Source organism: Balaenoptera musculus, chromosome 11, assembly GCF_009873245.2.
Source record: "Balaenoptera musculus isolate JJ_BM4_2016_0621 chromosome 11, mBalMus1.pri.v3, whole genome shotgun sequence".
In the NCBI taxonomy this organism is placed as follows: Eukaryota; Metazoa; Chordata; class Mammalia; order Artiodactyla; family Balaenopteridae; genus Balaenoptera; species Balaenoptera musculus.
This window is the reverse complement of record NC_045795.1, coordinates 90828046-90849303: the sequence shown is the minus strand read 5'-3', so window position 1 is coordinate 90849303 and position 21258 is coordinate 90828046. Positions and strand designations below refer to the sequence as shown.

The window sequence follows — 21258 nt, the reverse complement described above, 5'->3', positions numbered from 1 at the left end:
TGATACAGTAGGCCCTGTGTGGCGCCCAACACTCTTGTCTTTTTAACAATCTTCCAGGTGAGGTAGATACTTCAGGTCCAGGGACCACATTTTGAGTAGCAAGGATCTGGGTGACATATAAAAGGAAGGTGGAAACAAAAACATCCCTTGGTGAACAGTTCATGGGGATTTCACCAGTGAATAAGCTGTCAGTTTTAAGTAAGCTAGGAGGAAGAATCTCAAAGTACCTCACTTCTGTTCCTATTTAACGAGTGGTTGAAGACCACGAATTCCTGCTGCCAAATGACCCTGGAGTTGATGGAAAGCATGGTGAAAATTCTAGATCTCAAGATACTCTGTTTCTAATCTAAGGAAGCATCATAGACAACCAGAGCCCCATCATCCATAGTGATTTCTATTTTTTGGTGTTTGTGTTAAAGACTTAATAGTACAATCTATGTGACGACATCACATCTGAATTTGTACCTATTAACCAAGAAATGACAAAGATGCTATGCACGGTGATTCGTAGAGCACTGGAAATACCTGCTGACGGAAATGCTTTTCAAAGTAGATTAATTGCTGCTCATTTCTATGTTACCCTAAGAAGGCCTGACACTGCACAGCTTTTGAAATAGGACATGCAGCATCCCTTACAATGGATTTCATGCCATTACCCAGTATCCCACTGATACAATAAAAGGCTGACTCATTTCCTTTCCTCTTCATGATCTGTTACAATAGAAACTGGGATACCATATGCTGGGTTTAAAACGCTCAGTATATCCAGCGGCTCTTGGCGATGCTGCCAGCTTTAAGGTGATCACAGTCTGGAGAAGCAATGAGAGAATCACTGCTGGACAGTTTGCATTGGAGGGTTTTGAGTAACTGGGGAGATTTCATCAGATAATCATTGACTCCACTGCCCCAAACTGATGGATGTCTGTGATGCTCTCTTATAACCTTCAATACCCACCTTGTTTTCTCGCAAATTTCCTTGCCTTGCCTGCCTTGCCTACAGTATTACTGAGCTCACAGTTTCTAACAGAGCCCATAATGAGAATATTTATTTCCTTGTCTTTCACCATCAAGACTGTCAGGAATGTCAGCACAACTCAAGGAACTGGATTTCAGAGCTGCTGACTGCTGCCAGCGGAGACAAGCAAATTTCAGGGGATGTCTACAGAAATGTTTAATATATTTCTGAGTGGGAAGGGGAAAGTATTCAGGTTCATTCACTGTAGAGCAGCACAACAGCGCTTCTTGTGCTTTGCCTTTCCCAAAGATATCATTATACCAGGGACTAGTGGGGTATTTTTTTCTCAATATGCTGTAAGATTAATTTTCAGAGTTGCTGCCATGTTATGAAAGATTAATGCTGTGAAGGTAGCCTGCAGAAGAAATCGGCAAAATCTTCCTTTCTTATTTGATCAAGTTTCATAATAAGAAGAGAACTGTTAATGTGAGTGAACATCTCTTTAACCTAAATAGATGTCCAGTTAATTGCTCTCCTCATATAAAGGACAGGACTTCAATAATGCACATATAGTTTATAAATATGTTTAGTTTTTATTCAGCAATTATTATGTAATGATAGAACTAAAAGGGATCTCAGAGATTTCTTTTAATCTCTTCCTTTAGAGATAAGTAGAGATAGAGAATGTGAACATAGTAGCCCAATATCAGATAATGATTTGAAATACAGCCTGGACCAGAGTTCATGTCCTGGACTCCAAATTGAATGCTTCTGATACTAACTTGGCGAGAAAATTAAGTCCTAAAGAATAAACCCATTTCTCAGAAGACAAACTCCTGAAATCTAATCTGGATTCTCTGCCAGTCTCAAACACCAGAAACCCTAACAATTCCATACCTTCCATCCAGACTTGGAGGGGTGCCTGCCTCTTCCACCTGTTTATCTATTCACCGTGCTTGAAATGCAAGCCATGTAGCTGTTTTACTAATTGTTATTTCCTGCTAAAAACGTTAGCAGGGGCATTAGGTGAGAAGGAAAAGTTAAAACTTCTGAAGACAGGACAAAAATAAAATGGTGTTTTCAAATTCCCAGTTTAAAATATTTTCTTTTTCCATCATGTGTAAAGCCAAATGGAAAATTAAGGTAATAACAAGGAGAGCAGGTATCAAATTAAATTGTAGCCAGAGTGACCACAAATGGAGTTTATCAATCTTGTCAGCACAAACTGTAGTGAAATCCTAATAAATCTCACTAACTATTAAACCTCCAGACTACTGAACTCTGTATGTGCAGTCAGAGTCACCTTACAGTCATCATTAGTCCTTTCTGCAGACACTGCAAACTGCCTACACATCGTCTCTCCGCATTCTCCCTTATTATCAAAATTATGATTTTTTAGGGCCATCATGTATCTGTAGAAAATACTTGATTTTTGTGTCTCTTTTGCCACTGGAGTGATCAATGAAATGTACATAAAAGTCCTTGGGCAAAGCAAACCTTCCATAATACAAAAGCAACTCGAAATGAAGAGACTTCTGACATTTGCCCTGCCCTCTTCCCATTTCTACCTTTCTGCACTGCACATTGGTGCCTTAGCCACACCCCATGTTTAGGACTTCAGAGAAGGATCAAAGAAAGGGCTTGGGTCCTGGAAGATGTCCCCCAAAAGTGGTGCCAGCTTTATACCACATACGTTTGGAAGGCTTGTGTGTGAGAGCAACACAAACCCAAGTCCACTGAAGCCAGTGTTAGCTGGGTTTTCAGGGACTTACAATCAAATGCATTCCTAACTGATCTAGTCATTATGAGTCCTTACAAAGTCATCTTGGATTCTGTGGTCAAGGGACTTTGGTTCTGGGTCTGATCCCTTCCCAGACCAACATTGAGATGAAGTGAAGCAAGGCCATCTTTCAATACGATCAAGTTGGAAGAAGTGCTGGCGGTTTTACCTACGTGGCTTTACCAAGCAACAGGATTCTGATTTTGATTGACTCAGGTGTCTTTCCCCTTGAGCCAGGTAGACAGCAGGGGGATGGAACATTTGTACAATCTGATATTTTCCTATCCTAATTATGGGAGGCACTGACGATGCTTCCTCGACACAGAGGGACTTTGGGAATCTCTACAAATGACACTGTCCCCCTTGCTGATGCCAAGAGGGTGAACAATCAGCTAGAAAAATAGCAGCCAGTGACGTGTGCACATTTCGGTGCAGAGTTACCTCCAGAATGGGCTGGTGGGCCGCACAGCAGTACCATCCCCTGACCTTGGCGGACAGACACGGTGCTTCTCGTTCTTGTTTTAAAGTTTTCAAGGTCTGTTGGGAGAAATAAAGGAAAAGGAGTTTAAAATTTAAAGTCCTAAGGCATTATGGAAGACTAATACTACTTCAAAAGAGGATAGTCTTCTGCTGAAAAATAGCGTTTACAGCACCCAGATCAGGGAAATTCAACTTTACCCTCTTCTTGCATGATATTGTCCCATCCTCCATGACTCTATATCTATACTGTAAGGTAGCCACTTGCCACATGTGCCTATTTAAGTTAAAAACAGTTAAAATCAAATAAAATGTATGAATTCAGTTCCTTAGTCACACTAGCTGCATCTTAAGTGCTCAAGAGCCACACGTAGCTACTGGTTTCCATACTGGACAGCAGAGAGAGAGAGAACATTTACATCAGTGCAGAAAGTTTTATTGGGTAGCACATGTCTGGAAGGAGTAAGTGACCTCCCCAACTTCTATCTGTAATTAAATATCATTATCAGGATGTAAATTCGTGTTTTTTGATAGTCAACTGTTTACTTCACAAACCGTTCCATTATATGCAATTATGTTTGTTACTCTATACGTACCTAGAATATGACTATCTCTGTCTACACACACACACACGCTACATACAATGTGTAAAGAGACACACATACACAATTGTTTTATAAAGTTCCTGTGTATTTTTAAATACTTATAAGGTACTGTCCAAGGTTCTGTTTGGAGGAAAGTTCCCCTTTCTCAAGGAGGTCAAATCTGGTTAGAAAGATAAGACGTTACAAGCCCAAAGATCACAGTTGGAGTCAGTAAAGACACAGTTGCCAATAAAAATGAGTTAATATAAGAAAAATGTCTAATAAAGTGACAGACACATTATTGTTCAAAAAGATTTTTCTTTCATCCTTCCAAATGCAAATCCTCTCAGCAATGATTGTTTTAAGTGCCATTTCATTTTTTGTTGTCCGAAACATTTGCTGTAATAACCTGTTACCAGATTTGAGGATTATTCTAAGCCAAGTATGTTCTGTAGGGTTGCAAGCCCTGTAGCTGTGCACATCAGAGTTCAGTAACATTTATTGACTATTTCCTCCATTTTGGCCATTCTGGTAAGTATTTTATGGTGATTATTTCAAGCGATCCTAACAACAATTATATGACTTAAGTACCATTAATATCCTCATTTTACTGACTAGAAAAGAGAGGCGCTATAACACTTGTTAAAGGGTACAACATCAGGGAGTAATGGAGCTAGGAAATAAACCTGGATAGCATTGCTGCAGTTACAAAATGGAATGTTTCCACACTAAGGCTTGGTTTCAGGGAGTGCTCACAGGGTTAAAAATAATTTATACACTGAGCTGATCTCCCTGTGCTATGCGGCTGCTTCCCACTAGCTATCTATTTTACATTTGGTAGTGTGTATAAGCTCAGTGCTTTGTGACCACCTAGAGGGGTGGGATAGGGAGGGTGGGAGGGAGGGAGATGCAAGAGGGAGGAGATATGGGGATATACGTATATGTATAGCTGATTCATTTTGTTATAAAGCAGAAACTAACACACCATTGTAAAGCAATTATACTCCAATAAAGATGTTAAAGAAATAATTTATACATATACATGTCTTCATTACCAGCTTCTTCTAGAATTAGGCAAATTTGAAGCTAATATATTATTGCTTTTACTAATTAAGCATATACAAATTTGGCTGCCAGCTCAGGATACAGACATCATGAAAAGAAAGCTTCTGCCTGGTAGGGACTCAAGAGTTTGGTGGGCAGGACTGACAGGTAACACCGAATCATGGGAACCCAAAGACTGTTGAAGTTGAGGTGTGCAGAGCGACACCTTGAGGACACACACGTACTTAGTGCAAAACAAAACATGACTACAATTTGATGCTTTGATGTAATAAAATCCCTTTTATTATATTTCTGATGTAATAAAATTCCTTTTATTCCATGAGTACCAGGTCAGGTTAGGACATGATTTTTTCTTCTCTTTAAGGAAATGGTTTGAGAAGCCTTCGAAAATGATTAAACTAGAGATTTTAAAAACTTCATTATGGCATTAATACTGTAAACCATTATCCCTAAAAATGACACTGAATCATTCTAAATTGTTGCTTCTGCATACAGGTTCTTAAAATAAGTCATCTAAATTTTGGCACAGACATCTCATCCAATCTCCAGAGTTGCATGAAAAATTAAGAACTGATGGGTAAAAGAGATCAAGTCTTATCCAGGCAAAATCCACCTTGATTCTGACTAGAGAAAGAGCATTAGGAAATGAGAAAGAAAATGAGAAATATATGCAATGATTTTTTAACTTGTCCTTATTGAGTTTTAAAAACTGCATTCCTGTTTATCTCCCTATAGTTTATGAGTCCATGCAGTTCCACAGGATTTGGACAGTTAGAAAAATTGCATTAATCTGGTATTTGAGAAAATATTTCGATAAGATTCTTAGCAGTTAAGTGAAATAAATTCCGGATGGTAAACCCTACCTACATAGTGAATGGAAATATTGCATTTGGGCAGATCTGAGTTTGAAAATCATCTCTGCCATGTATTATGCAAGGTTTAATTTTGTCATAAATAACATGAGATGTAATTAAATGTAATTTATTTTGAAATAAGAATGATGGGAAAAGATTAAATGAGGTAATATTTAAAAAGCACAAAGCCTTTCCTGCTACAAGTTTGGTGCTTATTATATGTTTGTTCTGTTCACTGAGGAATAATGTAATCCAGTGGCAAATCATACCCCTATTATTATATTTAAGAAAGGGTTTTGAATAGCAAATGCACTCTAGAGAGAGGTGAAGAGGCTAGTCAAAGGCCACCATATTTATGCACATGTTTGAGAAAAGATTGCATGTCCATTATTGGTCTTTTCAGATGTAATTATCCATTCAGATCCTAATTGCTAGCAGCATGATAATTTTCCAAATTAAAGAACTATGTGTGTGTGAATGGGTATTTTTTTGAAACTTGGACATGGCCAGGCCTTTCCCAGAAATATTCTCATATATATTATCTTATTTAGGGTCATTTTATCTCCAAAGACTTGGTACTAGGTAATGATCAGTAGCAACAGGCATTCCAAGTTAGAATACGTTATAGATAATGTTACGTCATCATGACCGTAGCACTCATAGCAATAATTGGATCTACTTGCAAAATGTATTGAGTTCATACCATGTGCTAACAACTTTTCACACAGATCTCATTTAATTCCATTATAGTTTTAATTCCCAATTTTCAGGTGATGTAACTGAAGTTCAGAACCTTCTTCACACACTGAGAAAGTGACCAGAAGAATATAAACTCATCTGCCTCTCTCCAAACCCACCACTATCAAGTACCAGAATCTATCATTTCCCCACTGACTTAGTGAAGCCAGTGAAAAAGGGCATTCAAACTAGTTACTTCACATCCTAGGGACCAAAAAAAAAAAAGTTTGAATGAATTTTATGCTCTTCAGTGAATATGCAAGAAAGTCCACATTTCAATGCACAATTCGATGAGTCGGTACATTTGATTCCAAATTTTCTATTCCTTTGTTTTTCCTTGCGGGTGATCACTTGATGGGGGGATTTTAAACATCAGGTGCAAAGGATGGAGTGGAACAAGGAGAAAACAATCAGAAACCGCCGTATTAAAAAGCAGGATTGTTGCATTGTTAGGGAGGTAGCTGAACAATGACACTTGGGTAGTATTCCCTTTAGCTCCATGCAGCTAGTTACTAAAGGTAGTTGGATAAATGATAGTTACTAAAGGTACTTGAATAAATGATGTACTCATATGACAAGGAATTAATATCCATGTACTGTGGTTTCTCAAAACGTTTTTTGCAGCTTTGTATATGGTTCATTGAAAAGTGACTTGTAGACTTTTTTAAAAAATGAGTGACCATACATTTTGGTGTTGACTTCATTCATCAGCATTTTATATAAATATGTCCAGAAATCATGGGCTGAAAAATGCACAGTTTTCTGGCAGATGTGTTTTCCTATCATATTTTTCTGTGAAAACAACTGTCCTTTATTCTTCTGTAGAATATAATATTAGCACTTTAATTTTACATGAGGTTTTAAAAAATACACTATTATAGTACTTGGAATGTGTAGCTCATTGAGAGCTTAGAGGAAGTGCTTTAGCAGCTAAATTCCTTGAGGAGTAAAAGTGTACAAAGGTCTTAAAGCTGCAACATGAGATAAATAATAAAAGCCTTAATATATGAAAACATTTGGAATTCAGGCCACAGAGTAAATCAGAGAGTGAGGGGGGAAAATCTCCAGATATTTACTGTCTGGTAAGTTATTAAATGTTTAGAACTGGGGATGAGGTAGTCTATAAAAAAAACCTGGATGGGTCGAAAGAAAACAAAATCGAGGGTCCAAGATATTTTTTGAGAAGTAATAACAGTAAATAAGAAAGAATAACTTTTTTGGCCATCGTTAAGGGACTGCCCATCACACTTATGAACAGGAAGAGTTAAAGCCATCCACAGGGTGGAGCCAGAGAAGAAGAGCATAAGAAATTCAGCTTTAAAATGGCCAGGAAATGTTAATGAGGTAGTAACATACATCATGCTTTGTCAAGAATCCACAGAGGGGCAGGAGAAGAGGAAAGAGGAAAAATGATACAGTAAACCATGCAAGTAATGCACATATTTTTAATGCATGTATTATTTACTACAAGTTAAAAAAATACCTATTCCCTTTTTTCCTGACTTGGGTAGACCTGGATTCTATTAATTCTCACAGCGTGACCTTTAGAACAAGAAACTGTCAGTGACAGTTGCCTTTGTTACTGCTTCCTTCAATTTTGAAAGAAGCAATCAATAAAAAAATCAATATCAGCTTGGAAAAATGGTCAAGTGATACATTTTTTATGAATATAATTTCCATAATGATGATTGCACTATTTATTTTAAAAAGAGGTATTTGGGGGGCATAACTTTAAAAACCAATTATCATGCAGCATATCTAAAATTATGTCTTGACTCTGCCATTTGCTCCTTGAGTGTGTGCATGTGTGGATCTGCCTGGCTTCTTGGACTCTAGAGACTCAGAATGACAATAGGTCTAATTTTACAAAAACCTTACGAGTTGCAAAGTCACATTTTTGACATTCTTTCCACACAAGAAGGAAGAAACCATTAGGGAGACTGGCATGGCTGACGGGTTTTTCCTGTGAGAGTGTATAGAGCAAGAGGAAGAATTACCTAATGGTTTAGCACACTGGCTCTGGAGTCAGAAGGACCTGAGCACAAACTCGGTACTCTCACTCTTTAGCTGTACGATGTGGGTGAGTACACTATGATATGGGTGAGTACTCTCCTTGAACTTCAGTTTCTTCATTTCTAATATCAGGAAAATAATTCCTATCTCATAGGGCTCTTTAGAGATTAAGATCATGAATATAAAGCACTTAACACAATGACTGGCCCAAAGTCAGTAGTCTGTAGATGCTAGCACTATCATTATCATTTCTGAGCACCACAGGAAAGTCTACGGAAAGTGACTCACTGGGGCAAAGCTAGTGATTCCAAACTTCCACCAGATAAAGTAACGGTAGAGTAGTCAGGTCAATCTCACTGTGACAAAATAAGCTGATAAGACTTAAAACACCTCTTCTTTTGCTGGTCTTAACTGTGTTTTCAAGTCTAGACTGGTGCTAAAGTAAGCCAGATACCTTATCCTTTGCAGTGCATGCAGTGTACTCTTCATGTGACTTAAAATTAAGATACACTCACATATACTGAATTCAGATAATTTTCCTTAAGAAATTCCTATGATGGTATATTCTGAGCAGGTATTACTTTTTAATGTTAAGGTGGGAAATATCATTTTCATGAAACAGTAAAAACTGATATCTGTGTATCTTTATAAAGGATACAAAATATTGTTATTTTAACAGAGAAATAAAAGATGAAACATTATTTACTGATTATATAAATTTACTCGTTGTACTTAAAATTTGAGGAGTTTACACTGCATGCCAGACGAAAATAGAATGGATATAAATGGAACTGGAAAAAATATATATATATACATTATATGTTTGTCAGTATCTTGCTTTTCCTATGGCATTAATTTTTCCATTTGTTTAGCCAATCTTCAGCAAATACTTTTTGAGTTCCTCTTTTCCTCCAAGTATTGGTGTCAGCCATTTTATCTCTCCAACAACTAAGTAAAACAAAACAATCAAAAACCTGTGGACATGCTCAAGATCTGACATTAAATATCCCAATTTGTTGGCAGTTTAAAGTAAGGGACCAAAATCTGATTCTAGGTAGCGGTTTGACTTTGAAAAGAAAAGCCAATCTCTTTCCTGGAGATCTCTGTATAGATAACAAAGGACCTTATCAGTATTCCTAAATTAATGTACACACACTTTACAAATGACTCAGTTATAGAAATGGCTTTTGACCTTCTTCTTTCGTAGGCTAATGCTACTGCTATCGACATCCCTATGAAAATCCTTAGAGCACTTGTTTCAAGTGAATAAAGGAAGAACTCATGGGAGCTCTCCCAGGTGCTGATTCTGACCCTCACAATGTTTTCCCTCTGTCTGAATTTTTCCTCAACCTCTTTAGTCATATCAGATGAAAGTCTATAATTTAGGGATTACTTTAGAATTATAGAAATACCATTTTAAACCCATATATGGCTGCAAATGCATTACCTTGCTATGAGTCACTTACAGTGAAGAATTAATTAATTCAAAGAGATTGTTTCCTCTTAAATAAATAAGAGCAGTATGGATTCTTTGAATGTGAGCTTTGATTAACCAAAAAAGAAACAAAGAAAATGTAATCTATGGAGTAATAAGGAAGGCAACATAAGGCTGAGAAAGCTCAAGAAAGGAATAATGACTTAAAAATACTCTTAAATTTGATTTTCTTCACAGGTGTTTCTTACTGAAAGAGTTATGTACCAACAAAACTATCTATAAACAATACCAGTTTCTCACTCAAAACTCTTTACCTTATTTTTTTGTAGAAGAGCTGAAAAGGAAAAAGAAAAAATATATATAGGATGAGAAAGGTGTGTGCAGATTGCCAAAGACAAATTTGTCTGGGGTCAGCAATTCCGCATTTAGCAAGAGGTATTCTCCTCTTTCTCTTCCTGCACCACATTACTACATCACTTTTTCTTTCCAGTAACGAAACCTAGGCAAGACCTGAAAATAGCATAATGAATGTTACCTGTTAAGGAGGCTTCTGTGGGCTGATCTGGAAATTTAATCACTTTTGTAAATATTAACTCTTTGGGAGAAATGTAAGGCCAGTTTCAACTAACTTATGTAAAGAACACAATTTCTCACTTTCCATGCATTCATTCATTAAATCCTCACAACAACTCTATGATGTAAGTATTATTACTGATTCCACTTTATAGAAAGAAAAAAAATCCATATCCAAGATCACAGTCCTAGTATAAGAAAGAGTGTGGATTAGACCCCAGCTCTTCTTTGACCCACAAGTCCATGTATTTAGCCTCTATTCTATACTGAATTAAATACCAGGAATGAAACAACATATGTTGATATTCTGGTTGACTATTTGAGACTCATATTTTTTTTACCCCTCTGCTATTATTTTCTTGACTTTACAAGAAAATAAAGGTTGCTTTGCTGCCCTTTTCCCTGTAAGTGTACGACTTTCCTGATAGCTATTTTTATTTCTGATTTCAGATTTTTTTCTTTCCTCATTGCTTTGACATACTCTATTTTACCTAGACCTTCATGCTATTTAAGAAGCCAAAGAACAACCCAGTTTCAGATGTTTGAGTCTCCCTGCGTGTTCCATAAAAGTGTGCACCTACCAGACTCATGAGGTTACTGTGATTAGTACAATCTGGCATCATAAATACTGTTGTTCTTTGGAGACAGGTGCCCTAAAACACAAGCTATAATTACCAGCATTTGTCTCTACAGGAGCACATCTCCTTTTGCATATCATCCTGACTCAGGAGTGTTAATGGTTAGGCATCTGCATTCTCTATCTTTGGTTTCATACTTACACAACACAAAGAGAAACAAAAGTTTCAGAAAACCATTTGGCCTAGAAAATTTTAGAACAAAATACGGACTCTTTGCTGAGCTCTACAATAGCCCTTAGGGATCTGATCCTTGCCCAGGTCCCCAGTCTCATCACTTGTTAGGTTCCCCCTTACCTATTTACACTGTAACAACCATGTTTTGCTTTCTGTTCTTCAAACACCTTAAGGCTAATCCTGTTTCAGTACCTTTGAACTTGCTGTTCTCTTTACTTGGAATGCTCTTTACCCATCTTTTAGCTTATCATGCTCATTCTTCACGATTCAATTCAAATGTCACCTCCTCAGAGTAGCCTTCGCTGAGTTTTTAATCTGAAGTAGCCCACCACGCAGCTCCGGTTACCCTCTATCACATCATCTCTTTATTATGTCTTTCATAGCGATCATCACCAACATCTGCGATTACTTTGTTCATTTATATGATATTTGGTTTATTGTTCCTTCCCCCCCGCCCCACCCCAAAATGAAGCCTCAATAGAGGCAGGAATCTTTTCAGTCTTTATCAGGCTATATATAGCACAGTGCCCAAAACATGTCTAATACATATGATGTGCTTAGTTACTATTTGCTGAGCACTATTCCCTTTCCTGCTTCACACACTGAGGTGGTGGTCAGGAGACTTGCTGGAGCAGGGTGAACTTTCTTGTAATATTTGTCCATATGACGCACTGTCTTCCAGCATCTTGGCTACGATGGACCTTTGTGTGCTCAATGACCAGGGATACTCTAAAAGATAACTTTAAGAAAAGGTCTTTAATCAACTGCACCGAGCCACCTACGATGCCTTAAAATGAAATTTAAAATGAAAGCTTAGAGGCACACTAAGACTGGAATGCAAGCAGCATATGAGACAAATGCATTGCTTGGCAAAAGAAACACTCTCTCACCCACTGACACCTGCCCCAGGGAACACTTGAGATGAGGAAAACATGAAAGGACATCATGCAAATTGCACAGGCTTGTTGCTCTTTGTAATCAGGGCTGTTATCAGCTAGTCAGGGACATATCCTATAATTATCTGTTCTTCACCTAGTGTGAGAGTTCTACAACTTGATAGACTTACGATCATTACAGTTTTGATGGAAAGAAATGTGAATCTTCATTTTGAACTTTTACTTCATAGGCTTTTTTTCTCCCCTCTGAAAATTAAAATTAGAAAGTTGTAATTCATTGTCCAAGTCTTCCTAAGAAACGGGCAACCCTAGTGGGCAAGTCAGATATATTCAAGTAACATTAGAATAAATATTCTCTGAAGAAATGCTGAAAAGGCACTGCATCAAGAGGACATTGTAAAGCTAGCTAATCTACCGGAAAAACTTTGGGGATGTATTACTGGATGGAGATATATGGGCCACAGATCATGATAAAAACCCAGAGATCACAAATCTACCAGCCAAACGATTGGTCATGAAAAACCTTGCTTTAAAGTGAAGGGAAATCGCTTCATCTCTGAATTTTTCAGTCCATTTCTTTTCTTTTGTTAAGCTTTCAGGGGTACAAGCCTGAGCAATGAGATGGCTACCGAATTTGCCTAACACTTAATGGCAGTGGATACAATCTCTGAAGGAAGAGGGGCAATTTCTCACACCTTGATCATAAATAAAACTAGGTAGATGTTCGTATAGTTAAACTGGCTCTTAATTCTATCCAAAAAGTAGGCATTTTCCCCAAGCAGCTTGGGAGGAAATTACTCTGATGGTTAACTTTAAAGAGAGAGGCAAACTTTACTAGTATTTCCTGACACCAATGCTCTGCAGAAGTTTTGCTTTAAAAGCAAGTAGAAGACTCCTCACTATGTACTCAGTTTTGGATTTCTGAACTAATAAAATAGGGATTGGTGACTCATAACGAAAAATGCCAGTCATGCTTCAATTCATTGCTCCCAAGAAATTGGACATGTTCTGCCATACAGCTATTTGGGGGAAATCAAAGCTTTTGGAAGTAACAGGTTTGTTTAACCACTGGCTCATAGAGGGCTATTTCTTTTCTCTTTTCCTTCCCCTTCTCTGAGTACAAAACATTTCTTGGGACACTGGATGCTGAATTAGCTGTATACTGGTTAAAATTTTTTAAGGGCATAAAAAATGCTGTATATGGATGAAATTCCCAGATGAAGAGCAGCTGTTATTTATGTTGAATTTAAGTTGCTTCGGCAACTCCAACCATATATTTTTATCTCATTTAATTACAGTTTTGAAAATAAAACCATCATCAAATATACATGCAAGCCATGTGTTTATTCATCATCTATTTAGACTTTGCTATGGGGGCTGTTTCACTGTTCCCTTCACAGAGAGAAATCAGAGATAAGGCTGCACTGTGGTAAAACTGCCAGTTTTTGGAAATGTCATCACTCAAGCACCTTGCTTTTAAATACACCCTGAGAACCAATACAGATTCATTCAATACCTACAGTAGGCCTCCAATGAGCATCTATTATATGCCAGCCACTGTTTTAGGCACTGGGGTTACATCATTGAAAAATAAAACAAACCAGATCTCTCCCCTTAAAGAAGGTAAAGTGGGTGAAAGGACCAGAAACAAAATAAACAAATCATGCATAGCATCTTTGAGGGTGATAAGTGCTATAAAAAATAAGTTAGGGAAACAGGATGGGGAACTGGCATAAAAACTATAAAAGAGGAAGATAATATAAAAGTAGGATCTTGTTACTTTCCATCCCACTTCCAAATGTGGAGAAATAAATCACTCTCCCTCTGCCGACTCAGCTCCTGGCCCCCACGGAGGCTGCAGAGAAGGGCAAAAAGTAGTGTCAAGCGACACAGCTGTCCTGATTTAGTTTTGTACTTTCTTATTTATAACTGAAGTTGAAGTCTCCTTAGTTCAGGTAACACCTGAGGAAACTAATAAATAAGTATTTTCCTCTTCCATCTAAAAGTTTCAAAGAGTGCTAACTTCTTGGTAACTGAGGAAGTGGGAGAAAGAACTGAGCAGACATACTAAAATATACACTGATTTCCTAAGGGAAGACAATTACCAAACCAGTATTGTGATAACTTATGCTCTGCTTTAGATACAGTTACTGTTTTCTGCCTCAGAAATCCTACAAAGCTAGAGAATTTCAGAGGTGGGAAGATCTTACTGTCTGTCTTAGTCTGTTCGGGCTGCTATTACAAATATGCCATAGATGGGGTGTCTTATACAACAGACAGTTATTTCTCACAGTTCTTAAGACTGAGAAGTCCAAGATGAAGGTGCTGGCAGACCCGGTGCCTAGTGAGGAATTGCTTACAGGTTTGCAGATGGCCGTCTTCTCACTGTATCCTCACATGGTAGAAAGTGAAGAGAGAGGAAACTCTTCGTGTCTCTTCTCATAATAGAACTGACCCATTCAAGAGGGCTCCACCCTCATGACCTAATTACCTCCCAAAGGCTCCACCTCTTTATAACAGCACTTTGCCGGGAGGTGACGGTTAGAATTTCAACATATGAATTTTGGGGGAGACGCAAACATTCAGTCCATAACAGCATCCTTTCTTCAATCTGAACTCCCTCCCTTGCCCCCCTCCCTTCTTTCCTTCTCTCCATCAATATAATTTATGGTACCATGTGCGGTGGATGCTGTGGAGAATATGATGGTAAGTTGAACATGATGCCTGACCTTAAGAGGTTTCCAATTTCGATTAGATAGGCACATAAAGAACTCTACTGCAAGGTACAAAGGAAGTAGTCAATGCTGTAGAGCTGTAGAGAGAAAGCGCTATGGGAGTTGATAAGAAGTACTTTTTGCTGGGGTGATTCATCCAGTCAGCATTTCAGCTGCACAAATGACAGACCCAAGTATATGGATCTTGGATCTGGGTTTTAATTTAAGTCAGTACCCAGGACCTGTTTCCTCTCCATCTCTATCTCAGCCCTGCTCATTCTCCCCACTTTCTCTTCTACAGGTCAAAGCTCACAGACAGCACAAGGCACTGCCTCACTCCTATTCAAGGTGTGACTGGATTCTTATGAGAACTGTAGCATCAAGTATGTCCAGGTCAGTAGCTCAAACCCATCAAACCTAGACTCTGTCAACCATTGAGACTACTGGTTTTCACAGGAGACAAGCTCATACGCAGCTCTAGCCTCATCTTCAGAGCACTGACGTGCCATCTTTCCATCTTCACAACATCACTCCTGAGGTCATTTTCCAGCTCAACATCTCTGGGTATTATCTCTGCCTCACAACTTTAAGGCTAGAGTTTTCAGAATATTTCAGCACAATCCCCACTGTCACAAGACACTCTACAGCAACTCTACAACCTCACTGTGGCACTTGGATTTCCACAGACTTCTTTAAACCTTGTAGACGAAGCTACATCTGTGCATAAGGATGCTACACAGGGCTTCCCTGGTGGCGCAGTGGTTGAGAGTCTGCCTGCCAATGCAGGGGACACGGGTTCGAGCCCTGGTCTGGGAAGATCCCACATGCCGTGGAGCAACTAGACCCGTGAGCCACAACTACTGAGCCTGCGTGACTGGAGCCTGTGCTGCACAACAAGAGAGGCCGCGATAGTGAGAGGCCAGCACACTGCGATGAAGAGTGGCCCCCGTTTGCCACAACTAGAGAAAGCCCTTGCACAGAAACGAAGACCCAGCACAGCCAAAAATAAGTAAATAATTAAAAAAAAAAAAAAGGATGCTACACAGCACAGCAAGTGATAGACCCATTTTTAAATGTCCCTAAAGTGTGTGTGTGTGTGTGTGTAGTTGGGTCATCTAGTGAAGGTATTACAGATCACTGCTGAGGCATCCTGGGACTTAAGTGATGATGCAATGCTCACATCCTTCTTGCTCAGCTGGAAGTTTGGTACTAATTCAGAGGTGGCTCTGGGTTGCAGTAATAATAATAGTAATGACAGCTAAGATTTATTGAGTGCTTACTATGTACCAGGTACTATTTTAAGCACTTTTCAGGTATTAACTCATTTAATCTTCTCAACAATACCATGAAATAGGTACTATTTATTCCCTTTTATCTATGAGGAAATGGAGGCAAAGAAAGTGAAATCATTTGTTCAGGTTCACACTGATAGTAAATAATAATGCCAGCATTCTAACCCAGGCTTGTCTGCTTCCAGATAACCTGATGTTTTTCTTTATTTTGAATTTTTGTCAATCTGGTATATAAATGGCAATCCATGATTTCTAATTTGCATTTCTTCAGTTACTAATAAAGCTGGTTTTTTTTTTCATGTTTATGGGCCATCCACATTATATCATTCTTAAAATGCCAGTTCATGTCTTTTACCTAGTCATCTAGTGGACTTGTATTTATTCTTACTGATTCATTGATGTTCTTTACATATTTGGGACCTTCTGTTTGTCAGTTATATTTTTATAATTATCTTCTCCTGGTACATGACTTTCTTCCCCACTCTCTTTCTAGTATTTTTTGATGAATGGAAGTCTTCTGAATGTATCAATCTTTGCTTTAAGGCTAACATTCTTAGTTTCTTACCTAAGAATCTCTTCCTTATCCCAAAGTCATAAGGATATTCTCTGCTATTTTGTTTTCTAAAAAGATTAAAGTTTTGTTACTTTCATTTAAGTTCTTGTACTCAATCACAGCACAACACTATCAGGTATCAACAGGCAGTTCTCAGCACTGATGGAATTATGTCCTATAAAATTGCTGCACACACTTATTTAGTGAATATCGTACTGTTGTTCTGAAGGGAATTACAGGGTTAGGTTTCTGTGAGTCTCTGCTCACAACATTTTCATCCACCGATCAACACATAACCTTGTATTATGTGTGTTTATATTTAAATACACCTTTTAAATATATAATGTTGATTCACTAACATTAACTCAATGCCAACAGCACTGTAACTTATGCCTGAATAAAGCTTACCTAACACACGTATTTTCTCTGTAAGGCACAGCACGGCCTTCTCTAGCTTAGGAACACTAGACAGTACTAAAGTACTATACTTTGGGCTATTTTAAACAGCAAAATTACCAACAAAGAGCATAAAAATGCAAAAAAAAAAAAAAGGCACTAAAAAGACTGCAAAAAGAACACTGTTTAATTAATGCACAGTAATCTCTTGCATTCCTATCCACTAATGATGAAAAATCTGAAAGAGAAGTTAAGGAAACACTCCCATTTACCACTGTAACAAAAAGAATAAAATATCTAGGAATAAACCTACCTAAGGAGACAAAAGACCTGTATGCAGAAAACTATAAGACACTGATGAAAGAAATTAAAGATGACACCAACAGATGGAGAGATTGGAAAAATCAACATTGTGAAAATGACTATACTACCCAAAGCAATCTACAGATCCAATGCAATCCCTATCAAACTACCAATGGCATTTTTCACAGAACTAGAACAAAAAATTGCACAGTTTGTACAGAAACACAAAAGACCCCGAATAGCCAAAGCAATCTTGAGAAAGAAAAACGGAGGTGCAGGAATCAGGTTCCCTGATTCAGACTACACTACAAGGCTACAGTAATCAAGACAGGAGGGTACTGGCACAAAAACAGACATATAGATCAATGGAACAGGATAGAAAGCCCAGAGATAAGCCTATGCACATAAGGTCACCTTATTTTTCATAAAGGAGGCAAGAATATACAATGGAGAAAAGACAGCCTCTTCAATAAGTGGTGCTGGGAAAACTGGACAGCTACATGTAAAACAATGAAATTAGAATGCTCCGTAACACCATATACAATAATAAACTCAAAATGGATTAGAAACCTCAATGTAAGACCATACACTATAAAACTCTTAGAGGAAAACATAGGAAGAACACTCTTTGACATAAATCACAGCAATATCCTTTTTGACCCACCTCCTAGAGACATGGAAATAAAAACAAAAATAAACAAATAGGACCTAATGAAACTCAAAACCTTTTGCACAGCAAAGGAAACCATAAACAAGGTGAAAAGACAACCCTCAGAATGGGAGAAAATATTTGCAAATGAATCAATGGACAAAGGATTAATCTCCAAAATTTACAAGCAGCTCATGCAGCTCAATATCAAAAAAACAAACAACTCAATACAAAAATGGGCAGAAGACCTAAATAGACATTTCTCCAAAGAAGATATACAGATTGCCAACAAACACATGAAAGGATGCCCAACATCATTAATCATTAGAGAAATGCAAATCAAAACTACAATGAGATATCATCTCACACAGGTCAGAATGGCCATCATCAAAAAATCTACAAACAATAAATGCTGGAGAGGGTGTGGAGAAAAGGGAACCCTCTTGCACTGTTGGTGGGAATGTAAATTGATACAGGCACGATGGAGAACAGTATGGAGGTTCCTTAAAAAACTAAAAGTAGAACTACCATACGACCCACCAATCCCACTGCTGGGCATATACCCTGAGAAAACCATAATTCAAAAAGAGTCATATACCAGAATGTTCACTGCAGCACTATTTACAATAGCCAGGACATGGAAGCAACCTAAGTGTCCATCGACAGATGAATGGATAAAGAAGATGTGGCACATGTATACAATGGAATATTACTCAGCCATAAAAAGAAACAAAATTGAGTTATTTCTAGTGAAGTGGATGGACCTAGAGTCTGTCATACAGAGTGAAGTAAGTCAGAAAGAGACAAACAAATGCTAACACATATATATGGAATCTAAAGAAAAAAAAGAATGGTCATGAAGAACCCAGGGGCAGGACAGGAATAAAGACACAGACCTACTAGAGAATGGACTTGAGGACACGGGGAGGGGGAAGGGTAAGCTGGGACAAAGTGAGAGAGTGGCATGGACTTATATACACTACCAAATGTAAAATCGATAGCTAGTGGGAAGCAGCCGCATAGCACAGGGAGATCAGCTCGGTGCTTTGTGACCACCTAGAGGGGAGGGATAGGGAGGGTGGGAGGGAAGGAGACGGAAGAGGGAAGAGATATGGGGATATATGTATATGCATAGCTGATTCACTTTTTTATAAAGCAGAAACTAACACACCATTGTAAAGCAATTATACTCCAATAAAGATGTTAAAAAAAAAAAAGAACACTGTTTATAGTATGAGAGCTGAACCAAGAAGGCAAAGAGTCATCTTGTTCAACCTCAGCAGGAAAAGGGTGTGTAGGGTGACTCAGTAATTTGCTGCTCTGCACCTGTCCATGAATGACCATGAATGACCACAGGCTGGATACTTTGTAGGCACTCGATAAATGTAATAGTTAAATACTTAGTATCTTACACAGAGTTTAGACATGGGTGATACCAGACATTTTATGCTCTTAGGCCATGTTTCAGGTAATATAATAATTATGAAGAAGACAACGACGACGACAATGATGATGATGATGATGATGATGATAGTAGAAATAATTTTGCAATGATGACAGTCATAACATTAAAACTATTAGATGTTGTAGTAATAATAAAAGTAGCAGCAACAGGACCAATGATGATGTTTCCTTATATTTTTATAGCACTCTAAAAAAAAATGCTTTATTTTTGTTGAGCTTTCTTGAATTTGGGACCACGTTAATTCTGAAAGGCACCTGAACTCATATATGCAAATGAATATAGTTCTTTAACATGGAGTGCTTGGGATGTGCATATTTTTTTCCTCTAATTTTTTTATCATGGTAAAATATATGTAACATAAAACTTCCCTTCTTAAATATTTTTAAGTATACAGTCCAGTGGTACTAAATACATTCATAGTATTGTGCAACCACTATCGCCATCTATCTCTAGAGCTCTTTTCATCTTGTTAAGCTGAAACTCTACCCATTAAACAATAACCCTCTTCCTCCTCCCACCAGCCTCTGGCAACTGCCATTCTACCTTCCGTCTCTATAAATTCGTATAGTACTTATTTTTAACAAGTAAACAAAAAACAACATTTTTACTTATAATAACTCATTCGATCATTAAAACATCTAAGGTAGGAGGCGACAGCATTAAGTATTAACTGTACTGCATAGAAGAAGACATTTGAAATTCAGAAAAGTTAAGAGAGTTGCTCAAAGTTAAACCTCTAATAAGTAAATGATACAGTCGTTTCCAGATATTGGCTACTGTAACAAATGCTGCAGTGAACATGGAAGTGCAGGTATTTCTTTGAGATCCTATGTTCATTTCTTAAATATCTTTCAACAGCTGCATGGATAAAGAAGATGTGAGACATATACATATATACATGTATATGTATATTGTATTTATATAAAATAGATTATCCAATTTATGAGAAAAAAGGAAATCCTGACATTTGTGACAAAGTGGATGGACCTTGGAGCATTATGCTAAGTGAAATAGGGCAGGCAGAGAAAGACAAATTGTGTATAATATCACTGATATGTGGAATCTAAAAAAGCCAAATTCATAGAAACAGACAGTAGAATGGGGTTTACCAGGGACTGGGAGGTGGGAGAAATGGGGAGATAGATGTTGGTCAAAGGATACAAATTTCCAGTTATAAGATGACTAAGTTCTGAGGATCTAATGTACAGCACAGTGACTATAGTTAACATTACTATATCATACTCTTAAACGTTTTTAAGACAGATCTTAAATGTTCTCACCACAAAAAGAAATGTAATTATGTGATATGATTGACGTGACAGAGGTATTAGCGAACCATATAGTGGCAAACATTTTGCAATATATAAGTGGATCATATCAACATGTTGTACACTTTAAACTTACATGATGTCGTATGTCAGTTACATCTCAATAAAGCTGGAAAAAATTAGTAAATGATCTGAGACTAGAATTCAAAACACTTTCAGTGGAGACTGCAAGCTCCTTGAGGGCAAGAATGACATCTCGCATTTGTTAGGCTCCAAAAATTTATCTCAGTGTTCTGATGGAGTGGACATGCCATGAAATGTTGCACTAACTATGATGATGATGAAGGCAGTGTTGCATTGGATTAAAGAGTAGAAATCTGGTATTTTCAAATACAGACCCACTTTTTTTGAATGCTCTATTTTCCTCTCCCCAAGA

The 21258-nt window shown here is 37.7% G+C and overlaps 1 protein-coding gene across 11 annotated transcripts in view; it reads right to left on the bottom strand.

The window, feature by feature from the left end:
- The window catches only part of CNTN4 (contactin 4), a 950914-nt gene that overhangs the window by 233247 nt on the left and 696409 nt on the right, over nt 1–21258 (bottom strand). For all 11 annotated transcript variants that reach the window (XM_036869673.1, XM_036869675.1, XM_036869674.1 and 8 more), the window contains one exon: nt 3177–3272. In XM_036869673.1, coding sequence (XP_036725568.1) covers nt 3177–3272 — 96 coding nt within the window. The remainder of the gene's footprint in view (nt 1–3176; nt 3273–21258) is intronic.